The sequence below is a fragment of the Physeter macrocephalus genome, chromosome 20, assembly GCF_002837175.3.
Source record: "Physeter macrocephalus isolate SW-GA chromosome 20, ASM283717v5, whole genome shotgun sequence".
Lineage (NCBI taxonomy): Eukaryota > Metazoa > Chordata > Mammalia > Artiodactyla > Physeteridae > Physeter > Physeter macrocephalus.
The window spans coordinates 59,224,742-59,247,743 of NC_041233.1; the positions used below are offsets into that span (position 1 = coordinate 59,224,742).

A 23,002-nucleotide genomic window follows, 5' to 3' on the forward strand; every position below is an offset into this window, starting at 1 on the left:
TCATCCCCTGGCATGTTACTTGTACCTCAATCTAGTATTTATTTCATCTACAGTGGACTAAATTGCTTAAAAGTCTATTTCCCCACTAGATACAGACTCCTAGAAGGAAGGGACCTTGTCCTTCTCAAATGAGTGTCCCTCCGCCTGTGCCACTTCTGCCCTGCAAAAGTGCAAATGCGGTGGAGGCCTTGGCAAAGGCCAATTCACTCTTACCGCGAGCCAGCCTGGCTTCCTCATCTTTATACTTCCACCCTTGCCATGCACAGCCAGGCTAAGGCTGCCAGATTTAGCAAGTGAAAAATACAGGACAAAGGATAAAACATGAATTTCAAATAAACAATGAATAACTTAAAAAATTTTTTTTTTGGCTGCACCACGTGGCATACGGGATCTTAGTTCCCCTGACCAGGGATCAAACCCGTGCTCCCTGCAGTGGAAGTGCAGATTTTTAACCACTGGACCGCCAAGGAAGTCCCAATGAATAACTTTTCAGTATATCTCCTGCAATATATGGGATATACTTACACTAAAAAAAAGTATACAGTCCCCAGAAAGCCCAGAACCAGGAGTTAGTAAAGCCAGTTAGGCAGCTTTACCCGGGCTGGCTTAGTCGGAGGCGCAGTACTTCCAGGGTTCCAGGGTGGGCCTCAGCCCAAAAGGGGAGGAGCAAAAGGATTCTGAGAATAGCGCTGTACGGGTCACACCCCTACTCCCAACTCACTCCGTCCTGTCCCAGTGGCAAGCTCCAGAGAGAGCCTGTGGGACTCTGAACACTCTGACACAGGCCTGGGCACAGAGCAGCAACTCAGCAGAGTGAAGCCAAGGGATGAAAACAAGAAAGCAACACCATGACAGGAGGTACTAAGCCCCCAGACCCTTCAGCCAGGCAACCCAGCATCCTTGTCGTCTGTTAACGCCAAGTAACTCACTAGACAACCATGTGTCGGGGAAAACATGGATTTGCTCATTTCATCCTCACAACAATCCTACTGGGTGGGTACCATTTGAACCTTCATTCTACAGATGAGAAAATGGAGAAGCTAAGGAAGGAACCTCTCTGGAGTTACAGAGTGACACAGCCAGTAACTGGTCCCAGGCAATGTGTCCCCAGTGCCTAAGCTCCAAGCTGAGTTCTGAGGGCCACGAGTGACCAGAGACGGAATTAGCAATGCTATTTGTTCTTCCTCTATAGGAATGCCATATTAAAATCAGAGATCCTGATAAATAAGAAAGGCTTTCTAAAATGAAGGCCACTAAAAGTCATCATGTCAAGTTCTGAAAAATGGGTTCCCAAAATGCTTGGTTGAAAGGTTAAATTCCAAAGAACCATCCCAACCCCTTTCCAAGCTGCATCTACGGGGTGACAATGATCCACATGGACAGGCCTGGCCACGCTTATGACTAGGGCCAGCGCATCGTACAAGCTGCTTAATGCCGTGTGTCCCCTCTCAACACACAGGAAATGAGCCCTCCAGGCAAGGGAGAAGTGGGGGGAGCAGCATTCCTTTCCTGTGAGATTCTGTAACTAGGGAGGGGGTAGGGGAACAGAACAGAAAAGAGGGGGAAGAAAAGTTCTGATTTGAGTTTCCCTCTGGCTCATCAATGAGTCCTTTCAGGGTTCCCTCTCCCCAACTAAGTGATCATTTCCTGTCCAGCACACTACACCCATTGATGGGGTATCAGCAAATCCCAACAGTTTACACCGGAAGGACACGAGGAGACTGGACAGGAGTTGATGGGGGAAGAGGAAGAAGGCAGGAGGGTAAGGTGTGGCTTTCAATCCCATATTGTTAGATTAAGAGAGGATTTGTAATGCAGGGAGCTGGCTCACCTTTGGCTCATCTCACAGATAGAGTCATAAAGACAGTGGGATAAAGTCAGGTACTTGGAGGCAAACATGCAAGCCTGGCCTCTCCAAGATGACGCACCACCAGAGGCCTGCAAAGGAAGGAGTGGACCTTGGTTGTGAGGGCCAGAAGTGGATGTCTCTTCTTTGTGTTTTTATAGGCCTAAACCAGGCTCATAGCCCTAAGGAAGAATCTAGAACCTCTCAGCTTTCCCTTGCTGATATAGGAAGGGTTGCTGCCCAACTCTCAATGATTCTGCCTTGTCTGGTGCCTGCCTCTGATAAACAGGGGTGGGCCCCCTAGTGGTCATGTCTGTGTTCATGTCTGTTTACCCTAGACTGTAGTGATTAGTACAGAGAGGGCACCTGACCCAAGTCAGGCCAATCAGAGTCTTGCCTGGGATTTTTCAATTTGGAACTGGGTGAGAGTCAGTCTCTCTGCTGTTGGGAACCACAAGATATGAAATTTGGGAGCTACTGACAGCCGAACTACTGATGACAGTACCCAGAGAGAAGCCAAGACAAGACCGAGGGAGAGCAGCTCTGGTTTCAGGTGTTCCTGAAGCCACTGCCTCTCTCCCCTTTCCACCATCTGGTTGACCGCATAAGCTTCCCCGGTATATCCTTCCAACCAAGTCTCCTTTTTGTCTAAGCCAGTATGAGTGTAAAACTATTACTTGTAACCTAAAGAGGCCTAATCAAGGGAGGTGTCTACAATGGAGTTGTGGATCCATGCTACCATCCCCTTGTGTGACATGCCTGGGTATGTTAGACAGACACACATATCATACACTTGTACAAACAGGGAGATAAGAGCCTTATTTGGTTAGACAGACACAGTGGTATGCCCCATTTGTGTCTGTAGTTCAAGAAACTGCTTATTTTCTGTTTCAGTCTTTTCTGTGTGTTTGCTTTTCTTTGCCTGCAATGATGTGGTGGCTTGTGTCTCACCCTGGATGTTTACAGACACATGTCTGCTCAAGTACACAGCACCCACAGCCAACCTCCCGCCTTTCTCCAGACGAAGGAGGGTGACAAAGCATGACTGTTAAGACCATCTGAGGAAGCCGACAAAGCCCCAAGTATCTGCCTGCATCATCCAAGACTGAGCCCAACCCAGCTTGACCGCCGGGGTTCCCTCTTCTGTCCCTCTGCTCTGCCTAGACTCTGACCCTGAGAGCTTGGGAAGGGGATTCTCTGGATGAGTGAGGATGTGAGAGAGGCCAACCCACCAGATACTCAGGTCACTTCATGTGGAACCAGGCACCATCTGAGCTCAGACCCACTCACCTGCAGGTCAAAGAACTTGCTGTACCTCCGGTAGATGGTCTGGGACGTGGAGTCGGACCAGGTCACGTTAATGATGTATACCTGTGGGGAAAAGATAAGAGCAGGTGAGTGGGTGACTAAAGCAGGGCCTCAAGCTGTGCCAGGCATCATTTAACATGACTGTGGGTGTTCCACGCCAGGACCATTCTTTTTCTCATCTTTGTCCCCAGGGCTTTAGCACAGTGTCAGGTACACATGGATGCTACACATGTGTCTAAATACACACACACACACACACACACACACACACACACACACACACACACACACACACACACACACCTAGAAGGGTATTCAATAAAATGCTAAGGATGATTATCTTAGGAGGGTAGGGTTACAAGTGGTTTTAATTCTCTTCTTCTTGTTTATGTGTATTTTATACAATGAACATAAATTTGGGGTTGTTTAAAAATTTAAGTAGCTTTTTTCCGCTGGTTCTCAAACTTTACGGTGAACGAGATTCTGCAAAGGGCCTTCCAAAATTGCAGATGTCAGGACCCCACCCTGTGAAATTCTGCATAAGTAGACCTGTGTTTTGGAGGATCAGGCATCTACATTTTATTTTTTTTAACAATTTTTATAGAGCAGTTTTAGGTTCACAGAAAAACTGAGCAGAAGGTACAGAGGTTTCCCATATATCCCCACCCAGACACATGCACAGCCTCTCCCATTACTAACATCCCTCACCAGAGTGGTACATTTGTTGAAACTGGGCTTCTATGTTTTAAAAAAAACACTCCAGGTCATTCTGCCACAGTTGATCCTCAGAACACACTCTGAACCCACTTCAGGAGACTGTAAGCATTTCGGAGATGTGTGGTTCATCCCAGTATCCCTAAGTCTTAGCTCTGCGTCTGGCACTGAGTGGGTGCTCAGAAACCATTCTGCTCCATTGAACAACCAAACTGACCTTCTGGATGAGAGGTAGATTTACAGGAGAGAAATTAGCACATGGAAGATTTGTAAACTTTTCTGAAATGAAGGCATTTCAGGACCCCATTCCCAATGTCACCCCAGTTCCCAGTGCTCAGTCAGGCTCTGGACTACTGCCTCAGGCCACTCTGGAAGGCTCACCTAGCCCAGGAGGTGGGTGGGACTCCAAACGGGAGAAGGAGAAAGTCCCAGGCCCACACAATCTGTCCTATTTTTCCCACCATTTCTGTCCCTCTTATCTGAACTCACACCAAAGACATGCCTTCCTGGGAGAGGCTTCAGTTAGAGGGAGGGTCCCCTCACACAACCTCAGGGCTACTCCGCTGAACTTCCCCACAGTGCCTGTTGTGATGTCTCCAAGCACAGCGTTAAGGGAGGGCGACCCAGGATTAAGATGTGGGCGAGACCTCCACCTGCTTCCTCCCTCAGAGGAGAATGAGCTGCTGTGGGTCACAGCACTGGTTCCCCTGCCAGGATGCCCCTTCCACCAGAATCACCTGCGGACCTCCCTAAAAACCCATATTCCCGGGACTCTGCCTAGCGATTCTGATTCAGGAGGTCTGAGGGGACTCCATCAGAGAGGAGAACAAAGTGGCCAGAGAGGTTAGGGTCGCAGCCACTGTGAGAAGGAGGGAGCATCAGCAAAGAGAAGGAGCATTTGGAAACCTCGATATCAGTTTGGCTGACTTCACCACATGCCTGCAGCAGGGCTCTCTTGGTCTGCTCGGGCTGCTAAAACATAATTCCATAGATGGGTGACTTAGACAACAACATTTATTTCCCACAGTCATGGAAGCTCGAAGTGCCAGATCAAGGTTCCTGGTGGAACCTTCCTCCTGGCTTGCAGATGGCCGACTTCTGTGGTGTCTTCACATGCTGAAGACAGAGTGAGCTCTAGTTTCTTCCTCTTCTTATAAGGGCACTAATCCCATCATTGGGGCTCCATCCTTGTGACCTCACCTGAACCTAATTACTTCCCAAAGGCCCCACCTCAGACACCACCATACTGGGGATCTGGGCTTCAACATGTGGATTTGGGGAGGGGAGGGGGAAGGCACAAACATTTACGTCATAGCAAGGGTTCTGCACACAGGAGTATGAGGCTTTATGTTTGGCTGCTCAGTTAACAGCCAAAGAAATGAGCTCTGAATCTAGGCCCTTCTCCCCTCCGATCTCTAAGTCACAGAGTCAGCCTCATGCCGTGTGGAGAGTTTGTTCTGAAACACACCCAAGGAGAGCGTCATAAAGCAAAGCAAACACAGCTGAGTGTTGCCACCCTGAAATGGGGTATTTATGATATGACATGTTTTATGTGATCCCAGTTAAGAAAGACCATAAAGTGAAAAGGCCATCCGTATCCTCACAAGCCCAAAATAAATTGACATAAGTAAATATATAGGGATATGCTTTGCTTTATATCATATATAAACATATATCTCACACAATAAATTGTAGAAACCATTTAGGTAATGGTTACTATGTGTCAGCACAGTGTAAAGCACTCATATGCATTAGCTCATTTAATCTTCAGCCCAAGAGGTAGCTACCATTGTGATCCCCATTTTGCACAAGAGGAAGATGAGGTTCAGAGAAGCCAAATAACTTGCCCAGGGCCACACAGCTAGGAAAATACAGAGCAAAGGATTGAACCTAGGTCCAGCTGAGTCTAATCCCTATGCTCTAACCACAATGGACTGTCTCCCTATATGTAAATTCAGGAGTGGGGATATTTAATCAAACTACTTGATGAGGACTGAATGGCATTTTTTAAAATAAAGTTTTGGGTAATCTGAAAAGTCTGTACAACCCTTGAGGAACATGGGGGAGGAAGGCTAATTCTGAGAGCCTGAGACCAAGAAGAGACAGAACTTGGCCCAGACAGAGGTCAACGGTTAAGAATGCTACAAAACCAGACAGGCACAGAGGAAACTCTCATACACAATTGGCTTCACCGACTGTGGCAGGATGCTCTGAGGTTTCTCACAGGGGTTATAGCCCACCCCATCCCCCCTGCTGATCCCCAGCTCCTTGACTCCCAAATCCTGCCAGCTACATCTCCCCTCCCACCTGCATCTCCCCTTCCCACAGATGCTGTGCACGAGAGGTGCTGCCTTCCTGACCTCTGCCCAGGCAGATGCACCGTAGGGAGGCCCCAAGTGACCAGGCCCTCTCGGGAGAGAGCCTGCACTCGCTCGCAGGCCATTAGACAGTAGTCTTTCTCCCTGGCCAACCAAGTGGGACCCAGAGGAAGGGCTTAACTGGGGCTTAACATGACCCATGCTCCATCCTCTCTAGTAATTAGGGGCTTCCCTTCACCTCCCAGGGAGAATTAATCACAGGCTCACTGCCTCTGGCAGCTGGGAGGCCTCTCCTTTTGCAGAGGATGGCAATTTGCCAAGGAAAAGGCACAGAGCCTGGAGTCAGCCACTCTCGGGTTTCACTCTTAGGACCTCTTAGGACCTTCCTTATCATCGGCTGTGAGACCTCAGCCCTGCCTCTCAGACCCTCAGGCTCTTCCTCTATTCTATGGGCACAGCCTTCAGGGCTACGGGGCCTGATCCACTATGTTGGTTTCATTGCAGGTGTGCTCACCCCGTTAGTGGTGGACCTGGGACAGGAACCCAGACCTCCTAATTCCTAGTCTAGCACTAACCAGCACATGACCAGCATACACCTGCCCTAGAAAAGTCCTTCTTCCTTTACTATTGAAAACAGTTGAAGAGTCACAGGGCATCGTTGCTATCTAACACTTGACCTGAACCCACAAGGAAGACAGGCCTCTGGTGACTTACACGTCGGGGTGGGGAAATGAGCCTCCGCCCCCTGGTTCTCCCAAACCTCTGCGATTTGCCAGAGCCTCCCAGCCCCACACCCAGCCTACCCTCCTGGAAAAACAGTGTAAAGCCTGAGTTGAGGAAACGGTCAGAGACTTCCCCGGAGGTAAGCCCAGAGGATCTGTGGACAACCTCCAGGCCCCTTTCCCTCACCTGGGCTGTACGCTTGTCTGCTTTCTTCCAAACCTTGACCATCCTAGATGATCACTCCAGATGAGCAAATGATAACACAAAATTCCAGCCCGACTCACACTCCCCCATCCCCACATCAGAGTTTCTCAAGCCTCCCTGAGCTGGCTGTGCTGGAGCCCCTAGCGATAAACCGCAGAGAAAGAGCAGGTGGAGGGCAAGGGGCACAGGGCAGAGGTCACTGGAGAAAGCCAGCTCTGTTTACCGGGCTACGTCAGGGGCCCAGATAAACTCTCCTCTGGCTGCAGGAGCGACCAAGATAACGTTACCCAGCAGCTGGTTCCAAGAAAGGTTTGCAATTAAACACCCTGCTTCCACACACTTTACTTGGAGTTATGTTTCCTGGGTGGAGTTTCCCTTCCTTCTGGATTTTAAAAACTCATGGATTCTATTACCCCATCTCTGGTCACTTCAGGCAGATGGCAAGCATCTAGAAATTGCATCCAGCCTCCCCCGGAGAGGAAGCCCCAGAGTCTCAAGTTCACCTGCCATGCTCACCCTCTTCCGAGGGTCTCCAGCACAGACACAACTACAGAAACTGCACGACGCCTCCGTCCCGCCAGCCCACCCATTCCAAGGCCATCTTGGGCTGCCTCCCATCTGCTCAGCTCATCAGGCCCAGAAATGCTGAGGCTTCTGAGACTTCCAAGTCCTGCTCCTTTCAACAAGGAAGTGGCCTTGATACAAATCAGGCCCGCAGCTCAATGCCAGAGCACTGAGAATGAAGCCCAGCCCAGTTTCCATGGAGGGAGGTCCGTGATCAGACCTGGGCTGTGACCAATTAATGACCCAAAGTTACAGCCTAATCATTCCTAGAAGGCCTGGGACCTGCCCCTGTTTAATTAGAAAGTGCCAGTAAGTACCCATTGCTCCCTGTACTGATGAAAAGTACAGTTAGAGACAAGGAGTTAGGAACCGTGGGGGAAATCCTCTATCTTTGTGGCACTGTGGCTCAGTTTACTAAGGAGGCCTTTTTCCCCTGGACCCCTGCCAGCTGCCCCTGGCCCCAGGCCAAATGGAAACTCAATGACAATCTTCCTTCACCGGCTCACAGCAACACAGGGTGGGACCAGTTGGCTAGGACTAGGGCCATCGCATATAGTTGTATAAGTTGCTCACTGTCCAGAGACTGCCCGGGACAAGTAGGGGTCGGAATCTAGCCTATCCTCTGCATCCCAAACTGTGCACCCTGGCTCCAGGCTGCAAGCACACAGATAAAGGAGCACCTCCTTCTAATGCATACAGAATGGTTCTGGCCAGGACACAGCACCTTGTCCCCTGGGTAGGTTGTCAGTGCTTTCCAGGGCCCTTGAGGTTATGGTATCTTCTCAGGACCCTGCTCCTCAACTTTCCCAAATCTTCTAGATGGAGGGATGCTTAATGTTTGAGATGGACTGTTCAGAAGTCTGAATGAACACATTCCAACAGCCAGTAAAGGGGAGTTTACATTTAGGGACATGATCGCTGCTCTGGCTTCCTACTGGAGAAGTTCATCACGTTCTTCCCCAAGAAGATGATGGCAGCCCTAAGGTACCAATAGGCTCTAACCTTCTATTCAAAGGGCCCCATGTACTAAGTCCTATCATGGGCAGGGGAGTCCCAAATTAGGCTGGGCTGATCCTCAAGATGCAGACCACCCAGCAGGGCAGAGGACCCCAGGGCTGCTGCTCCCACAGCAAGTGACTCCACCAAATGCTGGGCTGATGCCCCTTCTCCTCCCTGCTGGGGCCCGCTGATGCCTCCACCAATAAGCAGCAGGGGCCCCGGTATCAAAGACCCATCTTGACAACACTTGGCTGCACCCAAACTGAAAGCTCCCCAGATTTCATCATCTGACCTGGGCCCACCAGCCTAGCAAGTCTGGGGCCATCTCCTGTGGTGCTCATAGTCTGTTTTTCCCAGCTAGCCAGTTATTAGATCTGCCTTTGTTTACTAATTGTTGGCTCAGAATGACCCAGCACTGGACACATGCTGTGTCCCTGTCTATTTCACGTGGGTTACTATGTCCTCCCAGGTCTCCCCATGGGCAGCAACTGTGTTCCCTGACCCCCTGAGGTGCCCTGGGCCTGCCAGTCCGCTGGGCACACTGAAATACCACTGGCTGGCTAATGAGTGAAAATCCATGGGGTTTGAAGAACCAAAGAGGTCGCTAGCAGCAACACTTGGGGATTGCCCCCCACTCCAGAAGCAAATCCCCAGTGGCCAAGGGGCAGAATATAAAATACATCCAGTTCAGTGCAAAGGTCTTTGCCAACCCAAAACCCTGCCAGCAAAATTAAGTTCAATGGCCTGTGGCCACCTGGATAAAGTTTCTGAGCACCCTCGGGGTGTGGTCCTTTAAAATTCTGACACTTCCTCTGGGGTGGGTGATTGTTCTTGGGGTGGGAAGGGTAGTGACACTGCAAATTTGGGGAACAAGCAGCACTTAGAAGTCTGGACTTGGGGGGTAACCTCCACCCCAGCACACACACACACACACACACAGATTCACTACAGGGTTAATGACCAGGTGGTGGAGCCTTTCAGACCTCAGAGCACCCTGTTCAGGCTCCCTCCGGACCTCATGTTTATGGAGCAGTCACAGCAAACGCAGCAGAAGCAAACCTCAGAAAGGCTCTGCCAGAGACAGGGTGTGCGGCCAGCACAAGGCTCCTCCCAGAACCACGCTCCACCAATCATCTCCAGACACAGATGCCGTCACTGCAGGCCTGCGTCAAATGGTTCTCATCTGGGGAAAGAGCTTTTTTCCTTCCAGTTTCATTGAGATATAACTGACATACAACACGGTATAAATTTAAGGTGTACGGCCTAATGATTTGACTTAGATACATCATGAAATGACTGCCACAGTACGTGTAGTGAACATCCATCATGTAACATGGATATAATATCAAAGAAAATGTTTTTCCTTGTGATGAGAACTCTTAGGATTTACTCTTAACCTTCATATAAAACGTACAGCTGTGTTAATTATATTTATCATGTTGCACATTATATCACTAGTACTTATTTATCTTATAACTGGGAATTTGTACCTTTCATCCAATTCCCCCTCCACCTACCCTCCTCTGGTAACCAGAAATCTGATCTCTTTTTCTATGAGTTTGTTTGTTTATGAAGTATAATTGACCTACAACACTATTTTACTTCCTGGTACACAATACAGTGATTCGATATTTCTACACATTTCAAAATTATCACCACGATAAGTCTAGTTACCATCTGTCAGCATACAAAGGTATTACACAATTATTGACTATATCTACTGTGCTGTAATTTCATACCTGTGACTCATTTATTTTGTAGCTGAAAGTTTGTACTTCTTAATCTCTCTCACCTATTTTTCTCCTCCCCCCATCCCCTCCCCTCTGGCAACCACCTGTTTGTTTGCTGTATCTATGACTCTGTTTCTGTTGTTTGTTCATTGTTTTGTTGTTTTTTAGATTCCACATATAAGTGAAATCATACAGTATTTGTCTTTCTCCATCTTATTTCACTTAGCATAATACCCACTAGGTCCATCCATGTTGTCACAAATGGTAAGATTTCATTTTCATCCTCTTTATGGCTGAGTAAATACAGGGTTGGCCAAAGGGTTCGTTCGGGTTTTTCCATAACATCAGACGGAAACACAATATATATTACATTAACTTACTTTATATATTTATTTATATTATATATTATATATTTTTTCATTCTCTTTATGGCTGAGTAACATTCCATTTTATATACGTGTGTGTGTGTGTGTGTATTTATATATAAAACATATTCTTTATCTAGTCTTCTGTTGATAGGCACTTAGGTTGCTTCCCTATCTTGGCTATTGTAAATAATGCTGCAATGAACATAAGTGTGCATGTATCTTTTCTAATTACTGTTTTCGTTTTCTTCAGATAAATACCCAGAAGTGGAATTGCTGGATCATATGGTAGCTCTATTTTTAATTTTTTGAGGAACCTCCGCACTGCTTTCCAAAGTGGCTGCACCAATTTACATCCCCACCAACTCTGCATGAGGTGTTCCTGTTTCTCCACATCCTCGCCAACACTTACTTGTTGTCTTTTTGATAACAGACATTCTGACAGGTGTGAAGTGATACCTCATTGTGGTTTTGATTTGCGTTTGGAAAAGGGGCTTTTAAGGGGATTTGGAGGAGGGGATACTCGGCAGGCTCTTAAACTGTATCAAACACCTTCAAGAGTGTTTAGTCGGTTCTCATCACACTCAGTGCCTGCCATCGTTTGCATGAATCATGGGCCTCGATTGTTTATTTAATTTTGAGGGCAATGCATAGGCAAGAGAGGGTTTGGAGGAAGCTTCCATATTGCTGGTGCCTCCATTTATTCCTCTGCAAGATGGGGATAACAGTGGTTACTTCACTTTGGGGCTGTTGTGAGATTTGTGATCTAACCCTGTATCTCCCGATTAGAACACAAGCTCCCTGAAGGCAGATTATGGCATCCTAACGCCCAGCATGACACTTTACACCTAAGACGCGTTCATTTAATGTCCCCTAAGTAAGTGAAGGAACGAAGTAACCAGCTAATGTCGAGTGAGTGCTTGCCTGGTGCCTGGTTTTCTGCCACTCTAAAGATGAGGCAAAGTCCCCGACCTCCAGGCTCTTACAGCTCAGCTGCGGCAGCCAGACTCACACTGACAAACCAAGTAGGGAAACAGTATAAGATGGAGTGATGGGATGCCAAAAAGTGAGGCTCAGATAGGACCAAAGGCAGCATTGGCATCATGGAGGAGGAAGACGGCTTTGAAAGCATTTGATGGATTTAAATTTTAGCTTCAACATTTCTCTGCTGTGTGGGCTTGGGCATGCGTCTTAGCCTTTCTGAGTCAGGGTCTCCTTAGCTGCAAAGTGTGGTTTATAAAGGAATCTTCCCGTTAAATGTGATGAAGCACATGGGGGCGCCCAGCACAGGGCCTGGCACATGGGAAGTGCCCAGTGAACCTTTGCTATTTAGATACTCAGGAAGAGGGAGGGAGGGGGTGAACTGACTTCTTTCCATTTGCCCTGAGACTTGGATCATGACGCCAGGAATAGGAGTAGGAGGGGAGCAGGATGTGAGAAACAGGGACACAGACAGGCAGGGTAACACACACACACACACACACACACGCACACACACGCACACACACGCACACACACATCTCACTACTAATAACAAGCCTGGCCTGGGAAAGTAGAAGAGCAAAAATAACTGTGCTGCCCAGGGCTGGGAAAACAATGGCCATCCTCAGTAGCACCCCGCTGAAAGGATGAACGGGCTGTAGCAAGCCCCTCGGGGTCAGAGGCTTTTTTTCTTCTTTTTTTTTTTCATGTTTCCTGGACAGGAAATGAGTGTGCAAAGTAGGAGCTCCCAGGATTTACAAACCCTATGTGGACCTTAAAAAAGATTGAGCTGTCGAAGCTCTGTCCTTACAGTCACCAGAACTAGGACAGAAACAGCAGGAAGAGCCAGTTTTTTTACAAACCTTTTTCTTAAATGCAGGAACTAGTGGTTTCATTAGGAACAAAAATAATAGCCACATCTGTTTATTGATCACTTATTGCATTCCAGGCCTTGCTAAGCACTTTATCTAGATGATCTCACTTAATCCTTACATTGATTCTGTGAGGAAAGTGTTGTTATTGTCTCCAGCTGACAAATGAAGAGACCTCAAGAAATAACTGATCTACCTGAGGTCCCATGGCAGGTAATGGAGCTCAGGTTCAAATGCACTGTTGACTGACGTAGCCTGACCACTTCGTCCTCTTTGATAACTACGCCAGACTGCCTGGAGTCAGGCAGAGCCCCTGCCACAAGGATTTGCTCTGTCAGTTGGCTGTTCCACGTGTAGGTGACCCATCAGTCAGTACTGAGGCCACCCTGAGGCAGGGGGGTAAGGAGCCCTCTGTGGGGACCAGCACTCTATTTTGCACAGTTTAGAATCAATCTGATTGGCTAGGGACTTCCTTGGCGGTCCAGTGGTTAAGACTCCGCCCTTCCACTGCAGGGGGCATGGGTTCGATCCCTGGTGGGGGAACTAAGATCCCGCATGCCTCATGGTGTGGCCAAAAAAAACCCCACAAAACCTCCGATTGACTACATGAAAAGTTGTTACTCTCTCTGAGCCTCCACTCCCCAGTTATAAAGTGGGGGTGGTAACGCCTGTTTCACTGTGAAGATTAATGAGAACACAAGCACAGCACAACCACAGAGGCTGGGACACTGTAGCTGCTCAATAAACGTCACCTCTCTTCCCCACCATCCCCTTCAAAGTGCCTAGCACAGTCTTCTGCGCTCTTGGAGTTTTAGCCTCTTCCCTAGAAGTTTCTGGAGACACCAATGAGCCCAGAGTCAAGAAAGGAAGGCATTGTGGTTTCTAGGGCTCTGGGTGTGGTCCCCACTGCTTGCTCTCTAGAGTACCTGAGGGCATGTGGTTGAACCTTTGTACCTCCCTCCCTCCAGCCCTGCCACCTCCCTCTGTTCCCAAGTCAGCTTATCAGAGAAAATGCGTCTGAACACCTTGAATCAGCAGGTGCTCCAATGGAGAGGCCCAGCAATCGGTGGGCATGGATGTCTTGGGTAACGCCCAGGAGCCCCGAGAGGGTGGCGGGGTGTCCAGGCTAGAGGAAGGAGGCTCTCCCTACTGTGGAAATTAAGAAAAAACTCTAGATGCATATTGACATTCAGGAGCTAGAGTCCTGGAAACCTTAAACAAACGTATCCTCTCCCAAACCACAGAAAGGATCACGCTCCTGGGCTTCCAAGGGGCTTGGACGCAGCCCAGAGGAACTAGGAAAGGGTTGGAAAGAAGGATTCTGGCCCCACACACTCCCAAATCAATGACTGACCCAGGCCTACTGACCTGGACACACACATCCTGTGACCATGCCCCGTTCCCCCGTCACACCCTGGGGAGCAAGGCAAAGGTTAACACACACAGCTTGGTTTCCTCTTCCTGGGAAACACAGCAGGCAGGCAAGGCCAGAGGCCAGCGGCCTCCTTCACACACAGCCTGCAGGGGAAGTGACCCCACCTTTTCCTCCCCGCCATCTGACACACTCACACCTTCCTCTCTGCTGTGCTCAGCAAAGCTCAACTTTTGACACAAGGAGAATTGCTGTCACTAGGAATTTTGTTTCATGGGGTAGACTGGAACAATCTTTTTGGAGAGCGTTTTGGCAATATCTGCCCCAAACCAGCATTCCCTTTGACTCAGCAATTTTACCTCTAACAATTTATCCACACAAGCGTGTGGATGTGTGTGTCTCCGTGGGTGTGTGTGTGTGTTTATATACATAAAGATGTACATGCAGTGCTGTTTGGAACAGCAAAAAATGAGGAATGTTGACTGCCTATCGATTTTAAAAATGGTCAGATAAATCATGATTCATACACCTGTTAAAGATAAGGGGGCTCTTTCTGTGTCATTAAGGGAAAATGTTCACAGTATATCGAGAAAAGAATAAAACAGATTACAAAACAGTATGTATACAATACAGTTAGATTTCAGCGGAGGTGTGTATGGGGGTTTGTGCATGAGCACATACGTGTACATTTTACATATCTGGAAAAATGTAACAAACTGATAATCGTGGTTACTTGGGTTAAGGAGAAACCGAATAGTTTCACTTTATACATTTCTCTATTATTTTATTTCTTTTGACTATGTCTGGCTTTCAGAATATATTTTTTTAAACATTTTTTATTTCTTTAATGTTGTATTTATTTTATTTATTTACCTTTGGCTGCGTTGGGTCTTCGTTACTGTGCACGGGCTTTCTCTAGTTGCGGCGAGCGGGGTTGTGGTGCGCGAGCTTCTCATTGCGGTGGCTTCTCTTGCTGCAGAGCATGGGCTCTAGATGTGCAGGCTTCAGTAGTTATGGCACAGGGGCTCAGTAGTTGTGGTTCGCGGGCTCTAGAGCACAGGCTCAGTAGTTGTGGCGCACAGGCTTAGTTGCTCCATGGCATGTAGGATCTTCCCAGACCAGGGCTTGAACCCATGTCCCCTGCATTGGCTTAACCACTGAGCCACCAGGGAAGCCCTGGCTTTCAAAATTTTAAATAAGATTTCCATCTAACAAAACAATTGTGTTCTCTTAGCCTGTCCTTTGGCTAGTGCCAGCTCCTAGATATTCTGCCAACATCCAATATGTGCTCATTCTTGGGTAGCTGTAGGGGATTTCAAGTTCAATGTTGAGCTCTTGAAGCCAAGGTCTGCAACACTGTCTACATATACCATCACTTGGAGTGCTTTAAAAATACTGTCTGCTGGGACTTCCCTGGTGGCGCAGCGGTTAAGAATCCACCTGCCAACGCAAGGGACAGTTCGCGGGCTCTAGAGCACAGGCTCAGTAGTTGTGGCGCACAGGCTTAGTTGCTCCATGGCATGTAGGATCTTCCCAGACCAGGGCTTGAACCCATGTCCCCTGCATTGGCTTAACCACTGAGCCACCAGGGAAGCCCTGGCTTTCAAAATTTTAAATAAGATTTCCATCTAACAAAACAATTGTGTTCTCTTACCCTGTCCTTTGGCTAGTGCCAGCTCCTAGATATTCTGCCAACATCCAATATGTGCTCATTCTTGGGTAGCTGTAGGGGATTTCAAGTTCAATGTTGAGCTCTTGAAGCCAAGGTCTGCAACACTGTCTACATATACCATCACTTGGAGTGCTTTAAAAATACTGTCTGCTGGGACTTCCCTGGTGGCGCAGCGGTTAAGAATCCACCTGCCAACGCAAGGGACAGAGGTTCAAGCCCTGGTCCGGGAAGATCTCACATGCCGTGGAGCAACTAAGCCCGTGTGCCGCAACTACTGAGCCTGTGCTCTAGAGCCCGTGTACTACAACTACTAAAGCCTGTGCACCTAGAGCCCGCGCACCACAACAAAGAGTAGCCCCTGCTCGCAGCAACTAGAGAGAAAGCCTGCTCACAGCAACGAAGACCCAACGCAGCCAAAAATAGATAAATAAATTTATATATTGAAAAAATACTGCCTGCCAACCCTGCTGTATACCATTTAAATTAGAATCCAGGAAGTTGGGGTGGACACTGGTAGTTTTCAGAGCTCCCAGGTAAGTCTACAGGTTGTTACAGGTTGAGAACCACTCAAAGTGGACCAATACCAAAAAGACCACTGGACTAGCTGAAAAAAATACTCTTTAGGTAGAAAGCAGTAGTATAGTGTAAATTGTGCTAGTAAGAGTCAGCTCTGCCTTCAAGAGGGCCGGTTAGGGAGTTTGTATTCAGTGCTTTTTCTCAAAATTCTCCAGTTTTGGAATTCACCAGCTCAAATGGGGAAAAGAAAACAAGGAGACGAGGGTTCATTTGTTGTGAGCTGTGGCTGTGCCTTCACTTTCTTTGGCAGCCTGTGGCTGTCCCCACCTCCATGGGGCCTATATCAGTGACTCAGGGGTCAGAGTCCAGCCCTTTTCACCTCCAGGAGGAAGAGCAGAAAGAATTAGAGGTGCTGAACCCAGAGAAGGCATTTAAGAGACACACAACAGCTGGTTTCAAATATTTAAAGGACTATCAGTATGGGAGGGTCAGCTTCAGTTGTACCCAAAGGAAGGTGGCGGACAGTGAGTGTAAATGATGGAAAAGCAGGTCTTGCCCAAAGTCAGGAAGAACTTGTCAACCAGAGCTGCCCAAGAATAGAAGGGGCTGTCCTGTGAAGTAATGGGACCATCAGGGCAGGAGATGAGTGACCACCTGTCTGCTGTGATATTGCTGGGAAACCCCTTTCCACTCAGCCCTCTATCTTCCAACTCCAGGAGGCCAGAAACACTTAGAAAGTTAGCAAAATCCACTGGGAATACAGCTCCTTTACCAAAAAGTCTTCCAGTCACAAAAAATCGTCCTGAGCACCAGCTGAGTGTCAGGCTCTGCACTAGGTGCTGGACACACCAGCAGTGAGCCAGACAGTCTGTCTTCATGGAGCATCAGACACACATATAATTGTTTCTGATGGTCCAATAAAATGGAATGCAGTGACCAAAACTAACTGCAGGGGAGGTGGCTAATTCAGACAGATGGTCAGGTAAGGCTTCTCTCCAGAGAAAATGTTTGAGCTGAGATCTAAATGCAAAGAGCAAAGTACTACTCACCAGCTGGGGAGGTGGGTGGGATCTCAGTTTGACTCAGTCCAAAATCAGAAAGGAGCCCTACCTCACATCATATACAAAAATTAACCCAAAATGGATCAAATACCTCAATGTGAGTGATAAAACTATAAAAGCCTTAGAAGAAAACATAGGTGCAAATCTTTATGACCTTGGACTAGTCAATGGTTTCTAAGATATGACACTAAAATTACAGCAATAAAAAAAAAGAAATAGATAAATTGGACTTCATCAAGATTAAATACTTTTGTGCTTCAAAAGACACCAGCAAGAAAGTGAAAAGACGGTCTACAGAATGGAAGAAAATATTTGCAATCCATGTATATGATAAGGGACTTTATCTAGAATATATAAAGAACTCTTTTAACTCTAAAAGACAAATAACACAACTTAAAAATGGGCAAAGGATCCAAATAGACTTTTCTCCAAAGAAGATATACAAATGGCCAAAAAGCACAAGAAGAGATGCTCAACAGCGTTAGCCATCAGGGAATTGCAACTCAAAACTATAATGAAGAACCACTTCACATTCACTAGGATGGCTATAATCAAACAGACAGATAATAGTAAGTGTTGGCAAGGATGTAGAGAAATTAAAACCTCCATACATTTCTGGTGGGAATGTAAAATAGTGCTGCTGCTTTGGAAAACAGTCTGGCAGTTCCTCAAATGGTTAAACATAGAGTTACCATATGACTCAGCAATTGTATTCCAAAGTGTCTACCCAAGAGAAATGAAAACTCACGTCCACACCAAAACTTCTATGTGAATGTTCACAGCAGCATTGTATTACAAAATATTATATATATATATATATATATATATTACATAATAACCCAAAAGTGGAAACAACCGAAATGTTCTGCAACTAATGAATGGATAAACAAAATGATGTATTATAGCCACACGATGAAATATTATTCAATAATAAAAAGGAATGAAGTATCAATATATGCTACAACATGGATGAACCTTGAAAACACCACGCTAAATGAAAGAAGCTAGACACAAAAGACCACATATTATATGATTCCGTTTATATGAAATTCCCAGAACAGACAAATCTATAGAGACAGAACTAGATTAGTGGTTGCTGAGGGCTGGGGGTGGCAACACTGGGGGAAATGGGGAGCAACTGCTAATGGGGTTACTTTTGGGGATGGTGAAAATGTTCTGAAGTTGACTGTGGTGACGGTTACCCATTATCTGGGAATATACTAAAAACCACTGAATTGTATGCTTTAAATGGGTAAATTGTATGGTATGCGAATTATATCTCAATAAAGCAGTTTTTAAACTATTAGAAGGGAAAAGATGTCACTCTCAGTTAAGAAGATCTTGCCAGAAAAGGCTCCATCTCTCTAACCTTTCAGCCTGTCTAATTTCTCCAAGGTTCAATCAAGATCCACCATCTCCTAGAAGCCTCCCTGGACTGCCTCAGCCCTGGTGCTCTCTGTGCCCCTTCATCTGGTACACAGCAGGCTTGGGTAGGTAGGGGTCATGTCACATCCATTAGTCTTGGAGGAAACGAATCCTGGGCCTCTGTGACCCCCACGGTGCAGATCACAAACACTGGCACATAGTAGGTGTACCTGGCTGATTAAGGAGAAAGCCTAGTTTAAAATGCACCTGGTTTCCCAGGCTCAGCAAGAAGAGACCGAGTTCTCCTCCAATGACGACTAGAAAGACCCAAAGCCGGAAACATCCTCCTCTCTTTGCCTGGAGAGTTCACTGGCCCCAGCAGAGCCTGGCGTGCAGTAAAACTTTCCCAGTCAAGCAGCAAGACTGGGAACGCCATCAGCTCCTGTTTGGCTTCCAGAATAAGGAAAGTGCACTTAAACTCCGACGTTGGAAGTGCCCACAGAGAGTAACTGCAGAACTAGGTGAATCTGCTCACCTTCTCTAGAAACATGTTTCTCCGTTTGCTCACGGGTCCCGACCCCGGAGTTGGGCCCAGCCTCCTTTCATCTGATCCCACCCAGCACTTGCCCCGCTCCAGGCCTCATAGCCTCTCTGCCCACAGTCTTCTCCCACTTTTCCAAAACTCTTAAGGGCACCTCGTAGCTACAGCGTCCACTTCAGCACCAGAGACCCAGATTGCCAATTTCATATGTGGCCATTCCCCGAACCTGTTCCCAGATCTGCCCTCAACAGGGTCACAAACTCTTTGAAAGCAAGTGTTTTATCCTGACTTCCTTTGTTTTCCCTATAATAACCTGAGGATATTGGGCACGTGGTAGATCCTCAATAAAGACGTTGTTTCTGTCTGATAAAATTCCGTTCAGTCCTGTAAGGAAGTATCAAGTGCTTACTGTGTGCTAAGCTCCTCACTAGACACTGGCAACCCAAAGTCAAATAAAATATCGTCCTGGCCCCAGAAAGCTCCCGGACTGTGAGAAAGAGAGGCACTAATGGCTAATTTGCTGTGGAGGCTAGACTGAGAAATGTACATGACCCTGGGGGAACGCAGAGGAGAGGCACCAAGCCAAGACAGCTTCCTGGAGGAGGTGATCCTGAAGGTGGGGTGAAGGGTGAAAGATGAAGAAGGTAAGCTGAGCAAAGAGGTGAGGGCAAGGGCGGTGGTGGCGGAAGGGAATCTTAAGCAGAAGAAAGGGCACAGACAAAAGCTGGGAGGGGTGGTGTACCATGGCCTGAGCTGGGTAGAGAACGAGGAACCGGTGGGGTGGCTGCAGCCTGAAGTCCAAGGCAGTGAGTGGCAGGAGATGAGTGAAGAGTCCCTGGCTCTGAGGCTGGAGGGAAAGATGGGGGTGAGAGAGCATCGGAAGGGAGGAAGGCAGAGAAACAGAGGGCAAGCTGAAGTGTTTTTTGGGTGAGAAACTTGGAATGGTTTGGGGATTAGAGAAGGACAGAAGGACAGGTGTGGGGAGATCTAAGGAGCGAGGGAGGAAGAGATGAGGATGGGGGAGCCCCGGAGGAGCAGAGGGGTCCCTGAGCCAGGGGCAGGCACCAGCAGGCTGGTGATGAGAACCAGGGCAGGGAAATGGGGTCTGGGAAGGAACACTTGGAGACTGAGAAATCCCGCCCCAAAGCTTCTGGGACCCCAGATGGACCACAGTCAGGATGACATGGAATGACTGGGACAGAGCTCAGAGTTGGGAGCAGGTAGACCTCAGGTCCTGGCAGTGCACGGGGTGCTTTGCTGCTCACGTGCTTTGCTGCTCACTGGTGGACAGTGCAAAGAATGACTGACACCTAGAGACTGTCAATGCAGAGAAAGCATAAGCAGCTTTGCAAAAGGAGAGGGACCAAGCAGTCGAAGTCAGAGGCTTTGTTTTATGTTCTCTTAGCTCCCAGGCTCCAGATCTGACAGCAAACCTTATAAACCTCCCCTCCCTCCCCCAAACTTGGCTCAGAAGACAGAGCCATTTGGGATGAGGGAAGGGGGTACCAGGTCACGTCTTTTGGGCCCCTAACCCGCTTCTCCCTGCCTCTGCAAGCTGCGTGGTCAGAGGAGACCCCTGCTCTGCCACAGCCAATTGCAGGATGTCATTTGCTGCCTGGGCCCCTTGGGGAGGAGGTGGAGAGGGCTGCCAAGCCGGCTGGAGAAGAGCCGCGCACGCGGCCAGGGGAGACTGCCAGAGGCTGCATCTGGCTCGGCTTCCCGCACCGATTCCCATCTGGCCGAGGCATGGAGGTGAGACGAGAAACACACAGCCGGCCTCCTCCCCCAGCGCCCCCAAAGTCACGTCATCCAGGCATTCCCTCCGGGAGGGCTGCCCCCTCCCTGTGACCTCAGCCTGTTTCACTTGGCCAGAGCCCACCCCCGGAGAGCAGGCCCCCCCCAACACCCTAGCTCACACCCAGGCCCATGCAGGGAAAGGCGTGAGCTATAGATTCCAGCCCTCCCAGGCCGCACACCAAAGCCCCAAATAAGGGCCCACCCCTCCCAGCCCTGTCTTCCAAGATGCCAGCTGGCCTGCAGAGGGGGGCCGGGGGGCTGGGACGCTTGGCCAGAACACAGCGGGCTTGTCCTCTTCCCGCAGGATTCCCGTGGAATCTCCCTCCAGCTTTAACCAAGTGGGGGTCAGGCTGGCAAGAAAAGACAGGCGAGTCCAATGGGTGGTGTTCAACAGCTTCCGGTACTAAATCCTAGCTTTGCCTCTTGTAAGAAAATTTGGTGGACAAATTATCTCATTTCTCTGAGCCTCCAATTCCTTGCCTGTAAACTGAGGGTAATAAGAGGACAGGCCTTGGACAGTTTGAGTGATGACTAAAATGTATGCAAAGTGCTTAGCACGTGCCTGGCCCTCAGCAAACACCCAGCGTATGGTCGCCCTTTTATTTCCTGGCTTCCTCCAGTGGCAGTGCCAGAGAAGGCTCAGTCCCACCTGCACAACTGCCAGTGGCCAGCTCTAAATACAAGTGGTAAATCTGTTATTGTTATATTATATTTTTTAAATAAATAAATAAATTTATTTATTTATTTGTTAATTTATTTTTGGCTGCGTTGGGTCTTCGTTGCTGTGCGCAGGCTTTCTCTAGTTGTGGCGAGCGGGGGCTACTCTTTGCTGTGGTGCGCGGGCTTCTCACTGTGGTGGCTTCTCTTGTTGCAGAGCACGTGCTCTAGGTACGCGGGCTTCAGTAGCTGCAGCACGCGGGCTCAGTTGTGGCTCGCGGGCTCTAGAGCGCAGGCTCAGTAGTTGTGGCTCACGGGCATAGTTACTCTGCAGCATGTGGGATCTTCCCGGACCAGGGATCGAACCCGTGTCCCCTGCATTGGCAGGCGGATTCTTAACCACTGAGCCACCAGGAAAGTCCAAAATTATTGGACTTCCAATAATTGTTATATTATTATTGACTTCATCTTTCTTATTTATTTTGATAGCTACTTATCCTGGGAAATAGAAAACCGACCTTTTCTGGGTGTTTTACATACTGTGCACAAAAGCAACTTTAGTAAATTTGTTATTTGGAATACACTCTCTAATAGGATGCTTCCTACACAGATATAACCCCTAGCAGCCCAAGCCCCACAGAAATCCTGGGGCTCTCTCACAGCTGCACGCAGGCACACACACACACACACACACACACACACACACACACACACATTCTCTCACAGCTGCGCGCACACGCACACACACACGTAGGTTCTTCCTTGGCATTCCGCCTTGCCCTCTACTCCCCTAATCCCAGAAGCTGTATGTCCAACATCAAGCCCACCCCGCCACAGCTGTCCAATCACAAGTTCTGCCCTGATGTACTGCCTGGCATTGGGATGAAGAGGGGAACAGCACTTTCGTGCCTGTTAACAATGAGAACCCCAGGAAGATCAGAGCAAGCCCAGAGCAGCCCCTTGGGTGTAGGCAGCAAAGAAGCTCACTTCCAACTCACAGCCCCAGAGGAAAGTGATCTAAACACCACCAAGCCCCCTTGGAAACTCCCCACCCACCTGCCTGGAGAACAACCCTCTAAATCCAAACTAATGAGTTGAACCACCCAACAGAAAAATGTTTAATGGGCCAAGAATGTAAAAAGGCATTCACCAAAAAAGAAATACAAGTGACCAATCCATCCATGGAAAGACACTCAAACTCATGCATAACTAAAAAAGAAATCAGAACTCTTTTTCTTTAGCTGACTGGCAAAACATTCAAGTTTGGTAGGTCCCAGTGCTGATGAAGATATGAGGAAACAGACATGTCTCACACATTGTAGGAGGGATGTGAATTCTTTTAGGAGGGCCATTTGCCAGTATATATCAAAATGAGAAATGCAAATTCTTTGACCCAC

At 48.1% G+C, this 23,002-nt stretch overlaps 1 protein-coding gene across 12 annotated transcripts in view; it reads right to left on the minus strand.

Moving 5' to 3' along the window:
• Positions 1 to 23,002, minus strand: part of SH3PXD2A (SH3 and PX domains 2A) — a 246,105-nt gene that overhangs the window by 189,531 nt on the left and 33,572 nt on the right. For 10 of the 12 annotated variants that reach the window (XM_028481820.2, XM_028481822.2, XM_028481823.2 and 7 more), the window contains one exon: positions 3,137 to 3,217. The exons of 1 other annotated variant lie outside the window; for it this stretch is intronic. In XM_028481820.2, the coding sequence (XP_028337621.1) occupies positions 3,137 to 3,217 (81 nt within the window). Of the gene's footprint in view, positions 1 to 3,136; positions 3,218 to 14,869; positions 15,107 to 23,002 lie in introns of those variants that run through there. One more of the 12 variants, XM_055081376.1, reaches the window with a different exon arrangement.